Source organism: Meriones unguiculatus, chromosome X (assembly GCF_030254825.1).
Source record: "Meriones unguiculatus strain TT.TT164.6M chromosome X, Bangor_MerUng_6.1, whole genome shotgun sequence".
Taxonomy (NCBI): domain Eukaryota; kingdom Metazoa; phylum Chordata; class Mammalia; order Rodentia; family Muridae; genus Meriones; species Meriones unguiculatus.
The window spans coordinates 34,990,518-35,012,877 of NC_083369.1; the positions used below are offsets into that span (position 1 = coordinate 34,990,518).

The window sequence follows — 22,360 nt, forward strand, 5'->3', positions numbered from 1 at the left end:
TTAGTAATATTTTATATTTAGATTTTTTATGAAATATGTACTTCAAACTCAAAATTTAGTGCATAATGACATATAGCTCTAACACAGCAATAAGACAAAACTTATTTGGACATAAACAGATTTATGCAATTTTAATGTAATACAACAAAGACTGGGTATCAACAAAAAAAAGCAATGATTGGCTTCTGCAGGACAATCTCAAGGGCATTACTTGCTTTGGTGAGTTTACCATGATATACATACACACCATGGCCTTCAGTCCTAGAAGTATACAACCTGATCTTGCCCATGTCCTAGATTCATCCAAATTCTGGAGGTGAAATCTGTCATTACATCATAATACTGAAAGATATAAAAAGAAGGATATTCATTTACAATGAGAAATGCAATTATACAGGTCAAATACACATGTTCAGAAGACTTCAAATTCCCTTCTAAATAGATTATGGGAGAAACAGATCATATGATACTGATAATTTGTGAATGCTTTGTACTTAATACATTTGAATGCAAAAAAGGCTTTTGTATCAACTAGATGTTTCTGCTTCCCTCAGCACAATTTTCTCCCAGAAAATGGCTGTAATGCATATTTCAGTGGCTCTTGCTATTCTGTGTATCAATCATGGATCACCTAGGCCCAGTTCACTGCCATCGCTAACTCTTACATTGTTTAGAAAATTCATATTTAAACAACGTAGACAAAAATTCTCTTGCCGCCATTCTTTACCATTCTTCAGTTTTTACCTTTCTCTAGAGAAAAACATCAGAATCAATCACTTCTTTACCATTGTCTAAGTCTTTAAATATATATATATATATATATATATATATATATATATATATACATACATACATACATACATATATAGTGGTCACAATAAAATATCTTATATTTGAGATTTAAAGTAGAGATTAGATCATCCATTCACATACTTCTTTACCATTTTTTTTTTACTCACTTCAGTTCTAGACATTTTTCTTTCTTTCTGTGATGATGTCTCATTATCACTGTACAACTCAGGCTAGTCTCAAACTCATAATTTCCTTCCTGCCTCTGTCTCCCAAGTGCAGGAATTATGATGTGTACCACAATGCCCAGTTTCCTTTAATGATATTTCTTTATAAAAACAGGCTCTCCTCACTATTTCAGTTGTCTCATAATGCTCTATTACATGACAGTATTATCTTTTAAATTATTCTATGAAATGGCATTGAGTGTAATTGCAACTTTTACTTATGAAAAACAATTTAGTCAACTTATTCGTATGTAGGAGCACTTTCATAAACTCTACAAAGACACACAGGTCCAAATACATACATGTAAAAATGTTGATACTTTTACAATACTTCAAATATTTATATTTTCATTGTATATAATTCACATATTTTATATTTAGCACTATCATTTGTAAAACTGAGCATTATGGAGAATTAATCTTTTCATGTGTATATACGGTGTGTGTGTGTGTGCACATGTGTGAGGGTACATGCCCACAATGTACATGTGGGCATCAGAAGATAATCTCTGTGAATGCTGGTTCTCATCTTCCACCTTGTCTGACACAGGGTCTCTTTGTTGTTTACAGCTGCAGTTGCCAGGCTAGCTAGCCCAAAAACTTCCAAGGATTCTCCCATTTCACCTCCCATCTTGCTGTAGGAGTACTGGGATTATAGCTGTGTGGTTCCACACCTAATTTTACCTGGTTTATGGGGATCCAAACTCAGGGCATGCGTCACACTCATGCAGCAAGCACGTTACCCACTAAGCCATTTCTCAAGACTCTTGACTACTACAAATGGAATGAACTAATTGTGATTTTGTAAAATTGAGGTTTACCTTTCCATCTCTGCTTACCAAATTCTGGGATCATGGCTGTATACTACCATGCCCACCTCACTTAATGAGCATTATTCATAAAAATAAACTAATATTGAACAATCTTTCATTAGTCTCATAAATATTACTTTATATGACAATGTTAATTTGTTTAACCATTCCATTGAATGGCATGGAGTATGATAAAGTTAGTACAGATTAGGAAATGATCTACAGTAGTTGATTTATGACAGAATTTGGTGGCTCCTGTTTGTATGTTCAGTTTTTATCTCTTAACTCTAAAGAAGTCACAAAGTCATTCATCGTGGCTGACCACACACATTCTGTCTTTGATGATCTGCCTTTTTTTTGACCACTTTTTAAAATCATGTTTTTGTACTAAAAGGCAAGAGTGTTTGATATTTAGTAGAAATAATTAATGGTATATCCATTATACATGATTGTATGTGAATTAATATAACCAGAGTGTAAATTAACTGTCTCCATGTTTGTTTATGATTTCTTTAATACAAGTCTGAAAGTTTTATAAAAACTATTTTAAGAAAGCTATAGTAATCAGGGCAAAATATAAAATATATAAAGGCAATATTAGAAACTGGGTGTGGTAGTGCATCCAGGCCTATAATCTCATTATTTGTGAACTAGAGACAGGATTATTAGGAGCTCAAAGCAAGCCTGGGCTAAATGAGACTGTATGTCTTAAAAACACAAAAGAAAGAAAAAGTTTAGTAATTTTTTCCAATAAGCCCCATTCACAATCTCTGCAGGTTGACAGATGTAGTCTAGAGTACCTGTTCCACATTTTTTAATTTTTTAAAATTTATTACAATTTATTCACTTTGTATCTGAGCTGTAGCCTCCTCTCTCATACACTCCCAATGCCACCCTCCCTCCCTCCCTCTTCTCTTCCCATGCCCCTTCCCAAGTCCACTGATAGGGGAGGTCCTCCTCCCCTTCCATCTGACTCTAGCCAATCAGGTCTCATCAAGCCTGGAGACATCTTCCTCTGTGGCCTGATAAGGCTTCCCCTCCCCCAGGAGGGAGATGACCAAAGAGCCAGCCACTGAGCTCATGTCAGAGACAGCCCCTGTTCCCATTACTAGGGAACCCACTTGGGGACTGAGCTGCCATGAGCTACATCTGTGCCGGGGTTCTAGGTTATCTCCACAAATGGTCCTTGGTTGGAGTATCAGTCTCAGAAAAGACCCTGGGCCCAGATTTTTTTTATTCTATTGCTCTCTTTGTGGAGCTCCAGCCCCCTCCAGGTGTTTCTACTTCCCTGTTCTTTCATAAGACTCCCTGTACTCTGCCCAAAGTTTGGTTAAGAGTCTCAGCGTCTGTTTTAATTGCCTGCTGTGTGGAGTCTTTCAGAGGCCCTCTGTGGGTAAGTCCTATCTTGTTCCTTGTTTTTACCCTCTACTGATGTCTATCCCATTTGCCTTTTTGAATGATGATTGATCATCTTACCAAGGATTCTTCTTCTTGCTTAGCTTCTTTAGGTGTATAGAGTTTAGTATGATTCTTCTATATTACATGTCTAATATCCTCTTAGAAGTGAGTATATATCATGCATGTCTTTCTGCTTCTGGGATACCTCACTCAGAATGATCTTTTCTAGTTCCCACCATTTGCCTGCAAATTTCATTATTTCTTTGTTTTTGATTGCTGAGTAGTAGTCCATTGTGTAACTGTACCACAATTTTTGTATTCATTCCTCAGTTGAGGGACATCTGGGTTGTTTCCAGATTCTGGCTATTACGAATAAAGCTGCTATGAACATGGTTGAGCAAATATCCATCTTGTATACTTGAGCATCTTTTGGATATATGCTTAGGAGTGGTATAGCTGGATCTTGAGGATACAGAGCAACAGTAATATAAACTGCAAGGTACTAGCATAGAAACAGGCTGGTGGATCGATGGAATCAAATAGAAGACCCAGAAATTAACCCACACACTATGGACACCTGATTTTATAACAATGAAGCCAAAACCATACAATGGAAAAAAAAAAAGATAGCATCTTCAACAAATGGTGCTTGTCTAACTGGATATCTATATGTAGAAAATGCAAATAGATCCATAGTTATCACCCTGTATAAAACTAAAGTCCAAGTGGATCAAAGACCTCAACATAAAACCAGACACACTAAACCTCGTAGAAGAAAAAATGGGGAATACCCTAGAACTCATTGGCACAGCAGACAATTTCTTGAACAGAACACCAATAACACAGGCTCTAAGAGCAACAATCAATAAATGAGACCTCATGAAACTTAAAAGCTTCTGTAAACAAAAGACACTGTTATCAGAACAAAACAACAGCCTACAGCTTTGGAAAGGATCTTCACCAACCCTGTATCTGACAGAAGGCTAATATACAGACTATATAAAGAACTCAAGAAGTTAAACACAAACAAACCAAGTAATCCAATTAAAAAAATGGGGTACAGGGTTAAACAGAGAATTCTCAATAGAGGATATGGAATGGCAGAGAACCACTTAAGGAAATGCTCAGCATCCTTTGTCATCTGGGAAATGCAAATCAAAATGACCCTGAGATTTCACTTTACACCCATCAGAATAGCTAAGATGAAAAACTCAAGTGACAACACATGCTGGAGAGGATGTGGAGAAAGGGGAACCCTCCTCCATTGCTGGTGGGAATGTAAACTTGTACAACCACTTTGGAAATCAATCTGTTGCATTCTCAGACAATTAGGAATAGTGCAACACATTTCTATTGCCATCATAAACACATATTGAGAAATATATATATATATATATATATATATATATATATAGTTCTTCATTTGCTATTAAAAATGAGTTTACATATTATACAATGTTTTCATTAGTATCTCATATTTAGTAAGCATTATAGATTCAATATGATCTTTTGAATATGTGTACAATAGTGTACCAAAAGATTTTTACAGTATAACCAATAATTCTGTAAGTAAAGGATACTGAATATCTTTCCAATTGTTTTCATAAATATCCAAATATATTCTCAGCCTGTTAGATTTCAAAGCAAACCAAATTTCAAGATTCCCAAAGTATTTGCCAGAAAATGGATCCCAAACTCTGTTGATGCTCCACTCCCTTATATAAAATGACATCGTATTTCCATATAAATGACATCCATGCTTATATTCTCACATATATAAATATCATAGATTACTTTTAATGCCTAAAATGATATGCATGATATGTAAATAGTGGTTATATTGTTTAAAACATCATATAAATTGAGAAAAATCTCCAAGAAAACCAATCACAGATTCACTACAATCACAGCGAAAAAGGAACCCTGTGGATCTAGGCTTGGGGCTAGTTGAATCCACAAACACAGAACCGTTAATGTAGGGCCAACTGTGGTCTCTTAAAATAGGTATAATAATCCATTCTCTACATGTTTTAGACAGATCTCAGATAGAGCTAGTAATTCATACTTTCAATTCATGAAATATAAAATAAACATAATATATTGATTGCTATGTGTCAGCACAATTATGAGGTTATATAAACAATTTTTAAATTTACCTTTAACTTTTTTAAAATGTAGTATTTAATGTTCAAAAATGCACTTTAAGCAGGGTGTGGTGGCACATAACTGGAATCCTAGCACTTGGGAGTTAAATATAGGAGGATCACGGAGTCTAAAATCAACCTGAATACCATAGTGAGTTCCAGGCAAGCCTGGGCTCCAGAGCAAGATGCTATCTGAAACAAATTATACTTAAAATCCCATAGGAGTAAAAGTTACACTAATCTACTAAATAGATTTAAATTTTCTTTCCAAATACAATATTTTAAAATATGATACAGTGGGGTCTTATGTTTATGTTTTAGGAGACTTTGTGGCACTATGAAGCAAACCCAGGGATTCAGACAAGCCAGGCATGGTTTTTATCAATAAACTACATGCTTAATCTATGATGCACTATTTTATGCACTAATATTTTAATATTTTATTTTGTTTTTCAAAAGTTGCAAAGCCAATAATGCCCAAAGAAACAACACAGAAAACAAGCAAAGGGAATAAAAGACTATTAAGAAACACATTGTAGAGACAATTAACCCAGACCCATGGGAGCTTTCAGAGAGGAGACATCAACTAAGGAGCATGCATGGTCTGGGCCTAGGCCCCTTGCACACATGTAGTCGATGGGTGGCTTGGTCTTCATGTGGGTTGCCTGGCAAGTGAAGGGGGAGGGGCTGTTTCTAACAGGGACTCTATTGCCTGCTTTTGGATCACTTTCCCTTGACAGCACTGCCTTGCCTGGCCTCAGGGGATAGGGATATGTTCAGTCCAGGTGTGGCTTGATGTGTTAGGGAGGGTTGATGGGGGAGCTTCCCATTTATGAGAGGAAAGAGAGAGGGGAAGGGGGAAAGAAGTGAAGGAGGGTACTGGGAAGAGAGGAGGGAGAGTGTACTTTGGGGATGTAAAGTAAATAAACTAAAATTTTTAAAAAAGAGGGAAAAAAATCACGTTGTGGTTGATGTACTAGTGAGAAACTCTCATTCTTACTAAGTAAATGTCAACCTACACAGGCAACATGGACAAATCAGAAAAAGTATTCTTCAAGTAGAAAAAGTATCAATGTGCACAAAATATATGGGATGAAATAAAGAGTAAGAGGTACACTAGAGTATGCTTTACACAAAAGCAGGATAAAACCATAAAAAGGATGCAGAGATCACAATTATTTTTAAAAAAGAATATGTGACACTGAAAGCAGGAATTCCACTATTTGTTTGTCCAGATCCCTGTACTTCTGTCCAACTCTTATCTCCCACAGCTAAAGTGATGGCCTTGGAACTAGTACAGATTAGGAAAAGTTCCTCCGTAGTTAATGAATGACAGATAAGAATGGCTCCTGTTTATGTGTTTAGTTTTAATCTCATCAGATTTAACTGCTATTCTGTTCTAGTAAAGAATGCACGGCACCCTTATTTCTCAATTCAAACAGTCCACAAACCGGTGCTGTTATGTGCTGGGAGGATAGAAGGAGAACTTTCAAATTTGCCACGAAGTTCAGTGCACTCCTGGCCTACATTTCCAAGGAGGTACAAGTGAAGAGAAAATGTTGGGCATACTGAAGAAGCCACCAACACTTAGTGTTATAGAGACAACCATCACCACCAAAGGCACTACCCTATAGTTCTCACTTCAGCCTCCACCCATTCCAGAGGCTAAAACATAGGAAGACCCAGATAACTGAACATAACAAAAGTGCATGTCCTTGGTGTGCATGAAAAAAAGTAACTGTCATTTCTCATCCAGTGGATACGGATGGCACAGACAGCAATGATATTTGCCTTCTGCCAAAGGCCAGACATTAGGCACTAGAGTGAAAGACAGCTAGAGCAGATTCCAACTAAGCCTGAGATCTCCTGAGTCAGCGGCACTACCCATAAGAATCCTGCATACCACTGTGGTCCACAGAGCCTGTAGGCACTGAAAACCCCTCAGGCAACACAGGCAGCAGCATGGAAGCCAAGCAACAGGGTTAGGCTATTGTCCAATGACTTAGGCATTGAGGCCATGACACTGGTATCCTTTAGGAAGATCTGCAGTGGACCCATTCCTGAGAACTACAGCCATGTTGGTCCAGGTGTCTCCTTTCCTCACAGGAACACAGGAGAGCTCATAGTGGTAAGGCATTTGTGCTTGGCACTTCCAGGCCTCTGCCAATGGAAGCCTACCACCAGGTCTGCCTGCTCTTTCTCGAAGTGCTCCCAAGCAGTGGAAACAAGGAGCCTTCCCATTTTGTGATAAGCACAGGTAACTGTGCAGGCCAGGGAGATGCATTCTGGTGCTTACTCTTTGCTTTCTATTGGTGGGTTTACAGCAGCTCTTGTGCTAGATTGGTTGTCTCCACTTACACTTTCCTCTGGATAGAGATAGATCATAGATCACAGCTAAAACTCTTACCCTGTCCATCTACTACTGTGGCTCTAGAACCTTTCAATCTCAAGAATAAGCCAAAAAAGTCCTGAGCAAGGAACTAAGAAACTAAGGACTAGAAGGCTGGAGGCTTTATAAGGAATCCTGTTCAGGCAGCAGACTCCCTCTAGCCCTCTCCATTTCCCTTGGCTCTTGCTCTTACAAGAAAAAAAAATTAAGTAACACACACACACACACACACACACACACACACAAATTCTGAGATAAAGAGCTCACTGTGACCCCATAGGAAAACACAAGTCGTAGTCACGGTACTGGCTTGATCATAATTTTGCTTCAGGATTTCTTTCCACTAGGCCTGTAAATTCCACTGGAGGCCACACCATCTTGGACTGAGCCAGCCAAACAGCCAGAAAAGGCACCCAGAGGGTAAAAGAAGGGAGTGTCTCCTGTGTGAATGAGCACCAGGCAGCTCCCTCTTGTCTGACTCTGAGTAGGATGAACTGATCATCACCAGAGAAAGTCACCAGGTACCTCAAAGGCCCATAACCTCTCCTTAGAGCATTTCTTCTGCCCTGCTCTGTCCTCTGACTAGTTAAGAGTCCCAATTCCTAGGATAACCAGAGGATGCTAAGTACAGGCCAGAAGGGAAAGAATGGGACTAAGAAGCTTGTGGGGGGCTAGTAAATTCATACTCACTGGGTGTTTCCTGAATCCAGTCCTTTTTAATGGGTGTTAACTCATATTAGTAGTGAAAACACAATACAAATAAGTGTCATAATATCAAATGGCCTCTTGTTGATGTGTTTCCCCTTTAGTAAGTACAAGGGCATTGATCCAGCTGTAGGCCTGAAAGAATTAAAAATGGCAAAAGACGAGATTGAATTTTGCTCATTATGTCATCAGCACACTTTAATGGCATAAAGACTGCTGTGTCCTTAGACCCAACTTTGAACTTCAGTGTAACTAAACAAACAAAACAAGTAGTATTTGGTTTTACCCTAGGTCACTGTACTATCTAGTCTTAGGTTCTTAGTCACCCAAGCAGTGTTGGGAATGGGTTCCATCTCATAAATGAGTCTTCAGTCAAATCAGGTATTGGGTTACTCTCACAGGCTTTGTGCCACGATTGTACAAGCATATCTTAAAGCCAGAACAGATTGTAGATCCTTTGATCTGTGGTTCAGCCAGTGTTTACATTGCTCCTTTGGTAGCCTGCAGAGTACCTTCCCATACAAAAGACACTAGCACATAGAGTTCTATGCAGGCAACAACTAGACCTCACCATGTTTAATGAGTAGTGTGTTTTCTTCAGTGATAAGACCTTGCTGTTGATTTGTGGAGAGCAACTTATCATCTTGGAAACAGCCTGGGATCTTTAGGAATTTCCTTGGGACTCCTTTTACTGGTCTTTAAAAAAAAAAGTGTAGTAATAACATAACTTCTAACAATAATCTACTAGATCAATCATCTACTAGATTATCTAATGATAATGCAGAATACTGTATAAATAATAATTAAATAAATCTTTAAAAATAGTGAAAATTATTCCAAGTACTACATCTTATATCTTAGATTTAGAAATCACTTAACTTCCCAAGTGATTTCACTTAATACTAGATTATCTAATGATAATCTACATAGATCAATCAGTAGCCTGCTCAGTCATGATCGGAGAAGCTTCCTCCTGCAGCAGATGGGAACAAATACAGAGACCCACAGACAGACATTATGCCGAGAGTGAGAAACCTTGGAATACTCAGCCCTAAATTGGACACCTTTATAAAATCTCTCCCTCAGAAATGAAGAAACCTGTTGAAAGAGGTGTTAAGAATGTAAGAAACAGCTGTTCTGTGGTGGCGCATACCTTTAATCCCAGCATTCAGGAGGCAGAGACAGGTAGGTGGACTCTATGAGTTTGAGGCCAGCCTGGTCTGCAGTGTAAGTTCCAGGACAGCCAAGGCTACACATTGAAACCCTGTCTCAAAAAATCAAAAACAGCACATGCAAACATCAACATTTGAGACTGTTTTAAACAGTGTAAGAGCCAGAGGGGATAGAGGATAACAGGAGAAAAGTTCCTCTAAAGTTCATATAAACTCAGAGACTGTGGCAGCAAGCACTGGGCATGCATGTGCATGGTTCTGCATCAAGTCCTCTGCATTTATAATATGACTTCCCGTTTAGTGTTTTTATGAGACTCCTGAGTGTGGAACAAATGGGTCTTTGACTCTTGTACCTTCTCGTAGACTCTTTTCCTTCTGATGGTTTATCTTGTCCAACTATGAAGTGAAAGTTTGTTTTATCTTATTGTATTTTGTTTTTGTTGTTCTTATCTCATTGAAACATGTTCTTTTCTAATGAGAGACAGAAAGGGAGTAGATCTGGGGGAGAGGGGAGGTAGGTAGAAACTGGAAGGAGAGGGAAGGAAGAATGTAATCAAAATACATTGTATAAGAATCTGTTTTCAATAAAAGGGTGAGAGGAGCAAAACCAGCAAAGTTCTGTTGTTTATATGACCAGTTTTTCAAAAGCAACCGGGTGGAATTGGCAATACTGAGATTTCAGAGTATGTCTATCATTTTGACTTCTGACAGAAATACAAATACTGGGATCAGAAGTAAAATAACAACAAAGATGTAACAAATAATGGCTTCTTGAAGAATAGGTCAGGGGATTACACATCTTCTGAAGACATAACAGATAATCAAGTAAAGTCAAAAGAACCATAGTAGGATAAGAAATACAACAAAAGGCTTATATACAGCTGGAATAAGTTGGAGAGCTTAATAGTCATACATAAGGCTTAAGAGACATGTTATATGTAATTCTGCAAGCCATTTTAGATTTTATTGTAGAAATAAAGAAATCATTAAAGGATTTTAAGTAGAGAAACAATATGGTTATATGTATATTACAGATATCATTTTCAAGGTTGTGTGAAAAGTAAAAAGGCAACATTGAAAATTTTTTCAATATTAAACCTTTGCCATATAGGACACTGTTGCTTTCTGACTTTTCTTTAAAATCAGGACATCAAACTCGACCAGAACCTCTCCTCCTCTTTCCCTTTGTTCATCCTTCTCTAGGTACTCTTGAAATGTTGGTAATCCAAGAGTTTTACTCATACAGTTTTCTATAAGAATTTGTGTTTTATTTACTCCCTTGGCTTTACCTATCATTCTTGATATTGGCTTGTAACCTAGTTATCAAACCTTCTCTTGCCATCTCAGATCTTTACCAGGCTTGCCAGGAATCTCCACTTAGACAGCTTAATTAAAATAGTGAAAATTAGGGGCTCGAGAGATGGCTTAGCAGTTAAGAGCATTGACTGTTTTTCCAAAGATCCTGAGTTTAATTCCCAGCAACCACATGGTGGTTCATAATCATCTATAATGAGATCTGGTGCTCTCTTCTGGCTTTCTGGCATATGTGCATGCAGAATACTGTATAAATAATAAGTAAATAAATCTTTAAAAATAGTGAAAATTATTCCATGTACTACATCTTATATCTTAGATTTAGAAATCACTTAACTTCCCAAGTGATTTCACTTAATACTAAATCCATATACTTGAGAATTGGCTTCCTTTATGTATTAGTCTTATCTGTCATGAATTATTTGTCAAGTTAATTTTGGCTAAGTTAAAATCCACAGTTACTCAAACAATGACCCCAGCTTTGAAGGTATTTTTTTTTGTACTTGTGATTGACATCTATAATCAGCTGGCTTTAAATAAGGAGATAAGAGATAATCTACATAGATCTGACTTAGTCTTTTGATAGGCTTGAAGAATAGGTAATACTGAGATTTCAGTATAGGTAATAGAAAAGCTTTCCTGAAAATGTGCTTATCAGTGTTAGCCTGTGACTGAGAATTCCAACCTGCCCTTCCTCTGAGCCCACTAAACAGATTTCAGACTTGTTTAATCAACACACAATCAATACACCACAATTGTATAAAATTTATTATTATGTAAATTTATTATTATGTATCTACTACTGATTATGTTTCACAGGTTAAATCCCAATTAATATACCATCTTATCAATATTTCAAAAATATTTCTAAAACCCATTTCTTTGTGTTTTATCCCAACTCTCAGTGGTTGAGCTCAGAGTTTTATTACTTGAAAAATTATTCACATTATTAACCATTTTTTTTCAATCCAGTCTCTTCTTATTCTATCTTCTGCATGAAGACTGGTATGATGTATACAGATATACATGTGAACACAGCACTCTCCTTAAAAGATTTTTGTTCTTTTTGAGGCAGGGTCTGACATCTCCCTATGTAGCTCTGGCTAGCCTGGACTTCGATATGTAGAACAATTTGGTCTTGAACTCACAGAGATCCACCAGCCTCTACCTCCCAAGCGCTAAGATTAAAAGAGTGGGCCAAACTTGCCTTTCCTTAAAAGCTTTTAATGACTTTGTATTTCTTATTGATTTATCGGGAAACTACTTAATAAAGAACATAAAGTCTTCATATTCATGTTCCATGTTACTCAGCAGGTTCATCCCTACATCCCAGGAAGTTACATGACTTGCAGATCTAGCTACTATTATCTGTACCCTCTAAAAGAACAGCTGTCTTGAGCTCTGTACTTTTGGTCACTACTGTCTCACTACTTAAAATATTCTCCATTTTACCTTGTGATGGTTTAAATGAGAAATAAGCCCTATATTTAAGTACTTGGTCCCCAGTAGATTGGTGCTGTTAGGAAATGTTATGGGCCTGGTGCTACTTGCCTACAATTCTATCAACTTAGGAGACTGGAGCAGGATTAGTGCTTGAGAGTTCAAGGCCTGCCTCCTGAGTTTCATGAAATACTAATGGAACCTTTTTGGAGGTAGGGCCTTTCTGGGGGAAGCAAGTAAGTAGGGGTGAGCAGTGAAGGGTAATAGCCTTGCCCACTTCCTGCTATCTCTCTCTGCTTCCTGTGTGTCTGGATAAAATGTGATCAGGCAGCCTCCTGCTACTGCTGCCAGCTGCCATGCATTCCTCACCATTATGGGTTCTACCCCTGTGCAACCTTAAACCAAAATAAACCTTTTCTTCTTTAAGTTGTTTTTGGTCATGGTATTTCATTGCAGAAACAAAAAATTAATATATTCTTTCACCCTTTCCCACACTTAATACTTAAGGCTACTTTTAAAGAACCAGCACAGTCATTGATCCACACAAAATCATCCATCTTGGTACTTCTAATCTAGGCAGAATAGCCTCTTGCATTCTATTACAGCATTGTTTGCCAATCCCTAAGGAACTTACCAAACCAGTTTATGGCTTTAGTGGGTAAATTAGACATCTTTTTTTTGTTTTTTGCAGTATCGGCACCTGATACAATATCTGTAATACATGTTCACTTCAATATATGTTTTTAAAACTATGTTGGTTGAATGAAAGAATGCATGATCAAACACTACGTATTAGATTATAGTGAGCTGCTATAATGGAATGTGAGGAAAGCAGAATCATAGCTGCATAAAGGAGTTCCCATCATAATTCCCAGACCTGGCAACTGTATCAACTTACAAGGTAAAAGAACTCTGCTGATGTAATCTGGTTATGCATTTCAAGAGAATATTGCTTCAGGATTTATTGGCTGGCATGCTCTGACTGAATGCATACTTAAATACAGAAGTCCTTTCCCTATTTGAGCCAGAGAAAAGTTGGATGAGAACAGAAAATGGGGAAATTTTATGTGTGAGAAGGACTCAACTTGTATTTGGCTTTGAAGACAGTGAAAAAGGATCACAAATGAAGGGATTCTAAATGCTGGGAAAGCCCATCACCAGATATCCACCACAAAAGGAGGTATCTCACTCTTACCTTCATAAGAAACTCAATTCTGCCAACAACTTAAGGAACAGAAAACAACTCCTCTTCCAGAGCCTCTGGAAAAGAATGCAGCTTGCCAGCACTTTAATTAATCAGATGAGACTTACACCAGGCTTCTGATCTATAGCAGTATAACATAATAAAGTTGTAGTTTCAGACTCTAAATTCATAATATACTAAAGAATGCAAGAAAATATAATATATGGCAAAAAAGGGATGGGGCAGGGCATGGTGGTGCACACCTTTGCTCCCAGCACTCAGGAGGCAGAAGCAGGAGGATCTCTGAGTTTCAGACCAGCCTTGTGTACATAGGGAGTTCCAATCCAGTCAAGGCTATGTCAGTGAGACTGTCTCAAAAAAACAAAAACAAAAACAAAAACAAAAAAGGACCCCCAAAGTTTCTATATGTTATGATAAAAGATCAGGAAGTATGATTGCTAGGAAGACCTGATCATTGTAAAGATAGTTAGTCTAAAGTTGCATAACGAAGTGAAAATAAATGGGCTGATGAGATGGCTCAGCTATTAAGAACATTTGCTGTTCTTCTAAAGGACCCAGATTCAATTCTCAGCACTCATATGACAACTCACAACTGTCTGTAACTCCAATCCTAGGGAATCTGATGTCCTCCTCTGGCCTCTGCAGGTACCATGTACACAAATTGGTATATAGACACATATGTAGCTCAAATACTCATACACACAAAATAAAATAAAAAAATAAATATTTACACAAAATAAAAAGTGTGTTAAAGAGACTGTGCATAACTCTGCTCTAAAAAAAAGAAGCAAAAACAAAAAAACTCTAATGCAACCAGTCTAAATAAAGCAGGAAAACATGAAGGCAGAATATGAGAACATTGACTGTGTCTGCAAAGAAACAACCAAGAGGAACGATACCGTATTAAATATAAATTATATTTCTATGTGTATCCCAAATGTTAAACTACATATGAAAGAATAAGATAAAAGTGCCTGCCTAGCTACACATGAGATTACCAAAAGCATCAAGATCCTTGTGATAAACTACCATTTGGCAACCCCTCATGCAATGTGATAGTAAAAACAGAACATCAACCATGTAGTCTTCTTTCTAAAAATGCTTAAGTTATTCATGGTAAATTAAACAATCAGACAAGCCCAGACTGTGGGTATATACGGACAACTACCTGGATACAAGAATGCCCATATCATGAAGAATTGAAAACAGGAAAATGTTATTCTAGAATTTAGAAGACTAAAGATTTATGATAAGTAAATACAATGCATGATAATGTAAACAAAAGAAGGCTACACAGAGCATTTTTAGAAAAACATGATATGGAAAATATCTTACATAGCAATACTGTAGAAATGTTACATTCCTTTAAGAGCAATAATGCCAATGCCCTTGTTCTTCAGAATCTAAAGAAGTATTTAAAGCTAAAATATGGTAATGTCTAAAGGTTACTCCTAAATGGTTTGGCAAATGTATATATGTATATATGAATGTATGAATATATGAATGTATGTATATAAGTTATGTATATGTCTATAGTGTATATTTAGAAATAAAGAAAGACTTTATATGGCAAATTGTAAGAAACTAAATAAAAAATTTTAAACATATAAAAAAGTTTGTCCTTACAGCTATATATAATTTTTTTGATAAATTAAAAGACAAATCACTGCATTCACATTTATGGCAGAATGTTTCTGAAAAATACAATAAACAAAATACGGTGTAGGTATTTTTTGAGCAAGATGGCTCAGCAGGTAATGGCTCTTACCACCAAACCTGACAAAGATGTGAATTTGATTATGTGGACCTATAAAGTGAAAGAAGAAAACATGTTTCTTAATGTTGTCCACTAATCACCACAAATGAGCCATGGCACACATGCCCTCACACACATATGCGCATACCCCTACCAAACACATACACACACAAAAAAATAAACAAATCAATGTAATCTAAAATACAGAATGGGACCAGGCATAGCAGTTTACACTTTTACTCTCAGCACTTGGGAGGGAGAGGCAGATGTATCTCTGTGAGATCGAAGCCAGCCTGGTCAACATAGTGAGTTTCAGGCTACCCAGGGCTACATAGAGAGACCATGTCTCAATGAAAAGGTGACTAAAAGAACTGAAAAAGAAATGCCATCTCAATAACAAAAACCTGCTCTAACTGTATCAATAGCAAACAAAATAGATTTTAAGATTTAAGAAAAGGATCACAAAAAATGATAAAAAAAGATGTATCTTATACTTTACTAGGGATATAGATTTATACAACAAAGTAATACATTTAACAGGTATTTATAGATCCTTATGTATAACAGTTGGAATATACAAACCCTTTACAAACACACAAGAAACAATAATGATTATGTTCTCTAAGACATAAGGCAAATTCAACAAATATGAAACAATGTTTGTACTCTGAAATTAAATGTAAAATGAGAAAAGATAAAAAGATGCATAGATCCACACCTCAGTTTGTAAATACGATCTCCCAGTAGTACAGTCAAATAGAGAAATGGTCAATGGGGTAGAAAATATAAGATGAGCCTGAAAGTAAGGAAGAAAAGAAATGTTAAAATAAATCGAAGTATCTGTCAAAGAATAGTGAACCTGCTAGAGGATAGAGAAGTCAAATTGAATAAAATAATTATGATAGCAACAGGCTACTTATGAAATAACACAAAAATGTAAGTGTCTAAATATAATAAATAGATAAATGAAGAAAAAAGCTTTCTCTTCAAGTAGATATAAACTAGTGAATTCACTAAAAATGATGGAGCTTGAAACATAGTTTTGTAGTCATAGTAAAAACATTTAGTGAAGAATAATCAACAGATGCAAGAACCACTAGAGGGCAAGTTGATGAGAAACAGAAAAACTATAAAATCTCCAAGTAATCACAGCAAAATAATTGACTGCAAAGAGAAAACAACAGTTTAATCTAACAAAACCCCCAAAAACTTGACCAAGAAATCAATGTTGACAGATATATGCATCATGAGCAAGCTATGAATATGATGCCAAGAGATAAAATTAAAGTGACTTCTGCTGTGGTCTTCTTGCCAACATACATCATCAAAATATAAAAATAAGGATATGATTCACACACCTAAATTGAGGAACCCTCTACAAAATAATTGTCTTATGTTTTGAAAAACTGTCAATGTCAACAAAGACAAAGAAGACTACAGAAACTGAAGAAATTTCCTGATCAAAGAATGGAAAGAGACAAACACAAAAACTAAGTGTAATAGATCATCCCTGGATTGCAATTCCAGCCAAGGAAAGAAAACAGGTAATATATGTGAAAGTATTTATTCCAAGTAAACACGGTGAAGCATTAAGAAATAAAGCAGAAATGCAGCTGCAAATTTCTTTTAGACAGCAGAATGAAAGAACAACTGTGGCAAAATATTAGTTGATAAATGTAGATAAAGGGCATGGAAAATTTTCTGTAATGTCCTCATAGTTTAACCAAGGACTTAAATAATCAATAAACATTCTAACTGTGATTTTTGTATTTAATGAAACGAAAAAGCTTTCAGTTTTTGTTTTGTTTATAGACAATGTGTCACTACATAGCCCAGGCTGGCCTGACTCACTATGTAAACTAGACTGTCTTAAACTCAGAGATCCACCTGCTTCTGGATACTGGAATTAAATGTATGCAGCACCGTAACTGGCAAGAAAAAGTTTTAATATTACCAAACTATATCGAGATGTACAGCAAACATATAAATTTCTTTTTTTGCTGCAAGAAGGATTAAAAATACTTTAAATTAGTGAACCTGAAATTTAATTAGTTTGGTTAATGGTTTCATAATAATTGTTTGAAAGAATGCATAAATAACTTGAAATTTAAAAAACAATAATAAGATGTCGTAAGCTGAGGCTGAAGAGATGGTTCAGTGGTTTAGAGTACTTGTTGCTCTTGCAGAGAATGGGGTACAGTTTCCAGCACCAACATGTCAACTCACAGCCATCTGTAACTGTTTTCTAGGGGATCTGACACTCTCTTCTGACATACATAGGGACCAGGCATACACATGGTACATACATAAGTGCAGATGAAGCACCCATACATATGAAATGCCCAAATTAAAAAAAAAATCATTAGCGACATTAGAAAGTGATAATTGTTGAAGTATAATAACAAAATAATATATACAAACCTGCAAGATTCTTACAAACTTTAGAGAATTTTTTGTAATTTTAACTTTTTATTTTAGAAAAGAATTATTAATGAGCTAGAGTCCAATCCACTCAATTAGAAAATGAACAACCAAAAGGACTAGAAGAAAAAGCAAGATAGATAAAATAATGAAAAGATAAAGCAGGTCTGGGAGATAACTCCATAAGTAAACTGCTTGTTATGCAAACACAAAGCCCTAAATTCTGTCTCTAGCACCGAAATAAAAGCTGGGCACGGTGGCCAGGCTTGTCAGCACTCTGTCTTGTCAGAGGAGACGACAGACTGATCACTTGAGCTCACAGGCCAGGCAGCCCATCCCCTGATCAGGTCTCAGTAATAGCTCTATTCTCAAAACAAAACAACAACAACAAAATACTCAATCTAACAAAAGACAAAGAGTAGATCTGCCCGGGAGGTGAGGGGTGTGTGTGGGGTGAAATGGTGAAAGGGGCTGGAGGTGCCTTTAACCCCAGGAGCCAGAGGAAGGTGGATCTCTGTGAGTTCAAGGTCAGCCTCCTCTACAAAGTGAGTCCAGGACAGCCAAGGCTACACAGAGAAACCCTGTCTCGAAAAATAAGCAAACAAACAAAAAAGTGGATGATTCCTCAAGACTAATACAGGAGGCTAATCTCTGCCCTGGCCACACCTCCAAATAATGTGAAAGCCTTGTCAAAATTAAAATAAGGAAATTCATTAAAATTATTGTAATTTATCACATTGTCATGTCATATGAATGAGGAAAATATGTTTATGCAAGTAGATTACAGACAAAATATTTGGTTGAAAAAAAACAAAAACCTCCATATCCATTCACAATAAATCCTCTCTGCAAATCAGGAACACAAACCAATTTTCTGCCAGACTGTGGTGGTCCGTGCCTTTAATGCCAGTACTCAGGAGGCAGAAGCAGGTGGTTCTTTCTCTGTGTGGAGGACAGCCTGGTCTACAGAGTGAGTTTGAGGACAGCCAGGGCTACAAACAGAAATCCTGTCTTGAAAAACCAAATAATAAAATAATAATAAAAAAATAAAAAACAAACTTAACTAATTTTCTTGGACAAACTATAAACTTAAAAAAATACATATTAGAAAACAAGGCAGTGCCATTAAGATATAATTTTAAAGTAGCTCAAGATAATTTATAAATTACTTGAAAAAATATTTCAGAAAGGATGTATATTATAAAATTGATATAAAAGTACCAATTATTTTCCTGTTTACTAGCAACAATTAGAAAATGGGGTTCTGGGGCTGGAGAGATGGCTCAGAGGTTAAGAACACTGCTTGCTCCTCCCGAGTTCCTGAGTTCAATTCCCAGCAACCACATGGTGGCTCACAACCATCTATAGAAATCTCTATAGAGATCTGGTGCCTTCTGGGGTTCAGGTGTACATGCAGACAAAACATTGTATACGTAATAAATCTTTAAAAAATAAAACAGAAAATGGGGTTTTAAAAGATTCACTTTCCAGTAACTACTGAAACTATAAAGTAACCTGGAGTATATTTGCCTTGCAGATCTACATGGTTATTTTTTTGGTGCATGATTTCATATACTCTAGAAAACATTTCAATTTTAGCATTAATGCTAGCTTTTTGCGTTCTGTCTGTTTATTTTGAACGTGCCATTATAGACTCCTTTCTTCCTCCTTTACCTGCATTTTCAGTTACAACAACAACAACAAAAGATTACCTTTAGCATCACGACTTCCAGGTGGTGCAGTACACCAGCAAAAGCAGGGTTGCATTGGAAAGAATCTTCATGGTCTTCAATGAATGAACTATTTTACAAATGCACCAAGAAAATGGAGTCATACTGCAATCCCTCAAAGACTGAAAAATAGCAAAACAAGGTGAAGTCATTTCTTCTGTCACATGTAGTCTGTCTCATTTTCTCCTGACCTTTTCAGTTCCTTATGTTCCTTTCAGCTCCCAAATCAATGGCATATTCCTATTAAATAATTGGGTACACGGTGTTAAGGATTATGTTCTGCACACATCTTACAGCATCAATTCTGGAAGTAAGCATTTTCTTTTTTAAGCAAATCTCAACATTGGCCAGTTAGTGTCTTCCAACTTGTGGCAATTCATAGGCCTACATAAATATCCTTTAGTGAATTTGTGATTGAACTCAAAAATGCAAAGCCCTTTAGAAAAATATGGCACACACACACAAAAAAAAAAATTCAGCAAGTACTTGCCAGTTCAATTTTCTATTATTTAAATCACTGGGGAAAATTGTGTCTTTCCTACAGACTTATTGCCCTGAATAGCCTCCTTTGTTTTCTAGGTGAGTATTTCTTTCCCTATAGCCTGCTAAATTACCACATTTTCCCTTTGAATAGAGGTAAAAATGAGGGAAGGAAGGGCCTATGGAATGACAATCAACTGCTTGTAAGGTGAAATGGGACTCCCTTTTTTTTTTATGCTTTAGCAACAAACCTGATACCCAGGACATTCCCCATTGCCAATGTTATTCACTGACTTGCTCAAATATCTATTGCTCTTATGCTATGTAATAGCCCCTGTGCCTTGGTCATCTATCCTCCACATCCCCTTGTGCAAGGCTTAACCACAGTAAGGATTCCACAAATGGCTCACGGTATGAGATGAAGAAGGGATTATGAGACTTGAGTCAAACTTGTTTTTTTTTTTTTAACATTCTAAAAGGCTCATTTGAACTGGCTATTGGTTTCCTGAAGGGAAGAATTAGTCTTAAAACACAAATACTACTTATTTGGAAATACTACGCTATTCATTCTTCAAGAATAAACTGCTAAGCAAAACAGTCAAGGCCTACAACCCTAATCTCACTTCTTTCACAGATTTAGAATTCCAGACATGCTGCCCCAGAACAACCCTGCCCTCTGGCTTTCCTTCTGGAAAACATTAGGCTTAAAAAACATTGCATCCCAGCTGTCACTCACCCTTTAAGGCCCACCCAAAGTTCCCCTTTCCTCTTTGATGGCTCTTGATCTCTAACAGGCATTGACTTGGTCCATCCTCCATGGTTCCTGAATACCTTGAACAAGCACATTTTTATGGTACGTGGGTTTGACCATCATATTATAACTTTTGTTTTTGCTTATTAAATCCCATCTTACAAAGAAAAAAAAAAACTAGTTCTCAGAGCTCACCTGTCAATCTCCTCTGGGCACAGGCATTAGGCCTTGAGTACATCCTTTCTCTTGGTCTTGAACTAAGCATTTTTTTAATGGAAAAAAAATTTCCAATATACACAAAAATAAAGAGTATAGTAAATCCCCACCAAGTTTTAACTTATCAGGCAGTGAACATTTTCTTAGTATCTCCTTACACCTTGGCCCCTCCACGAAAATCAAAATACTGCAGCTTATTTTTAAAATTACAATTATCTAATGGAAAATATCTTAATTAATCAGTGCACTCAAACACCCATTTCATTCAAGCATACTTTGTAAAAGGGCTTTTCAACCCCTGTTTGTTGTTGTTTCTTTTTCTTTTTTAATTTGTGGAAAGAACAGGAAACAGGGAAAAAACTGGGGGAAAGCATAATTAAGTTTCAGAGAGCCTGGATGTCCCAGATGAGAAAGAAAGAATCTGACCTGATTTAGGCTGGGGAAAAAAAAATCTATTTCACTACTTCTCCGGAGGAGGAGGGTGAGACTTCAGTCCAGCAGATGCAGGAGGAGGCGCCGAGGGGAGAGTGGTACTACCTCCACTGGGAGTCCCTTCTGGATAATCCCACCGCGGAGCCAGGAGACAGCGCTTTTTTGGAGGCTTGGGTTCCCGCGTATTTCCTGGAGGGAGCGTGGATCTCCCGGAGGCATAAGGTTGGTCCCCCATAGGTATGACAGGACCAGAGCGTCAGTTTTCTCTGGTGGGCCCTGGCAAGGCCGAGAGATGTGAGATGGCGGATCCCCTCTAGGCACGGGGCTGGCTTCCTCCTGGTTTCGCTGTTACCGTATTTCCTGTATCCTGAGACGTATATCCCTTCTCCGCCTCCGCAGCGCTCCGTTCCCCAGCCCATTTTAACCTTTCTACGAGAATGGACTGCAGAAAAAAAGAAGTGCACATTTAATAAAACGCTTTTTCATAGCACGTCTCTCTTGCAGGTTAATTAGCTGTATGGAGAGTTTTATACAATTTAATTTTGAAAATAACAATTTGCCTGTGTAACTTGCCAGCTGGGCATGTCTTAATGAATGGGTGTGTGGGATGGTCAACGGGGTGCTGTAACCAAAGAATTAAGCGTTTTACAGTACAGTCATGTAAGCACATCACAGAGCCATGAAAGCGGGTACAACCATCTAAAAAGCTGTATACAAACATATTAACTGTTAAATTGCAAGCTGTGGAAAATGGATGCACAGAAAATTGATCATGTGTCATACAAACCAAGAACACTGTGTTTACTTCATAGTTTTGAATTTTTGTCATCTTTGAACACTCACTGCAATTTTTTTTCTCATTCCAACATCCAAGATCTCTCTGAAAACAGATGTACCAAGTTCGTGAGACACCAAAAGACCACCCACCATATCAGGAGTCAGAAATCGTCTGCAAAAGCAAAGAGCTTTTATTTCGGGGT

General features: G+C 37.0%; 1 protein-coding gene across 2 annotated transcripts; it reads right to left on the reverse strand.

The window, feature by feature from the left end:
* Positions 1-115: 115 nt before the first annotated feature.
* Positions 116-21,747, reverse strand: Nbdy (negative regulator of P-body association). 2 transcript variants are annotated; one of them, XM_060375438.1, is made up of 4 exons: positions 21,375-21,747; positions 20,718-20,812; positions 19,484-19,623; positions 116-342 (listed from the first exon to the last, which is right to left on the reverse strand). In XM_060375438.1, the coding sequence occupies exon 1, from the start codon at positions 21,613-21,615 to the stop codon at positions 21,409-21,411; it is 207 nt and encodes a 68-aa protein (XP_060231421.1). In that variant the 5' UTR covers positions 21,616-21,747; the 3' UTR covers positions 116-342; positions 19,484-19,623; positions 20,718-20,812; positions 21,375-21,408. The 2 variants fall into 2 exon arrangements, with proteins under 2 accessions (XP_060231421.1, XP_060231420.1); XM_060375437.1 differs by lacking the exon at positions 20,718-20,812 and having other exon boundaries at positions 21,375-21,744.
* Between the last annotated feature and the right edge of the window lie 613 nt (positions 21,748-22,360).

What these genes read in the sequence shown, in the direction of transcription:
- Nbdy (XM_060375438.1), bottom strand. Translation starts at nt 21,615, where the DNA reads ATGGGGGACCAACCTTATGCCTCCGGGAGATCCACGCTCCCTCCAGGA.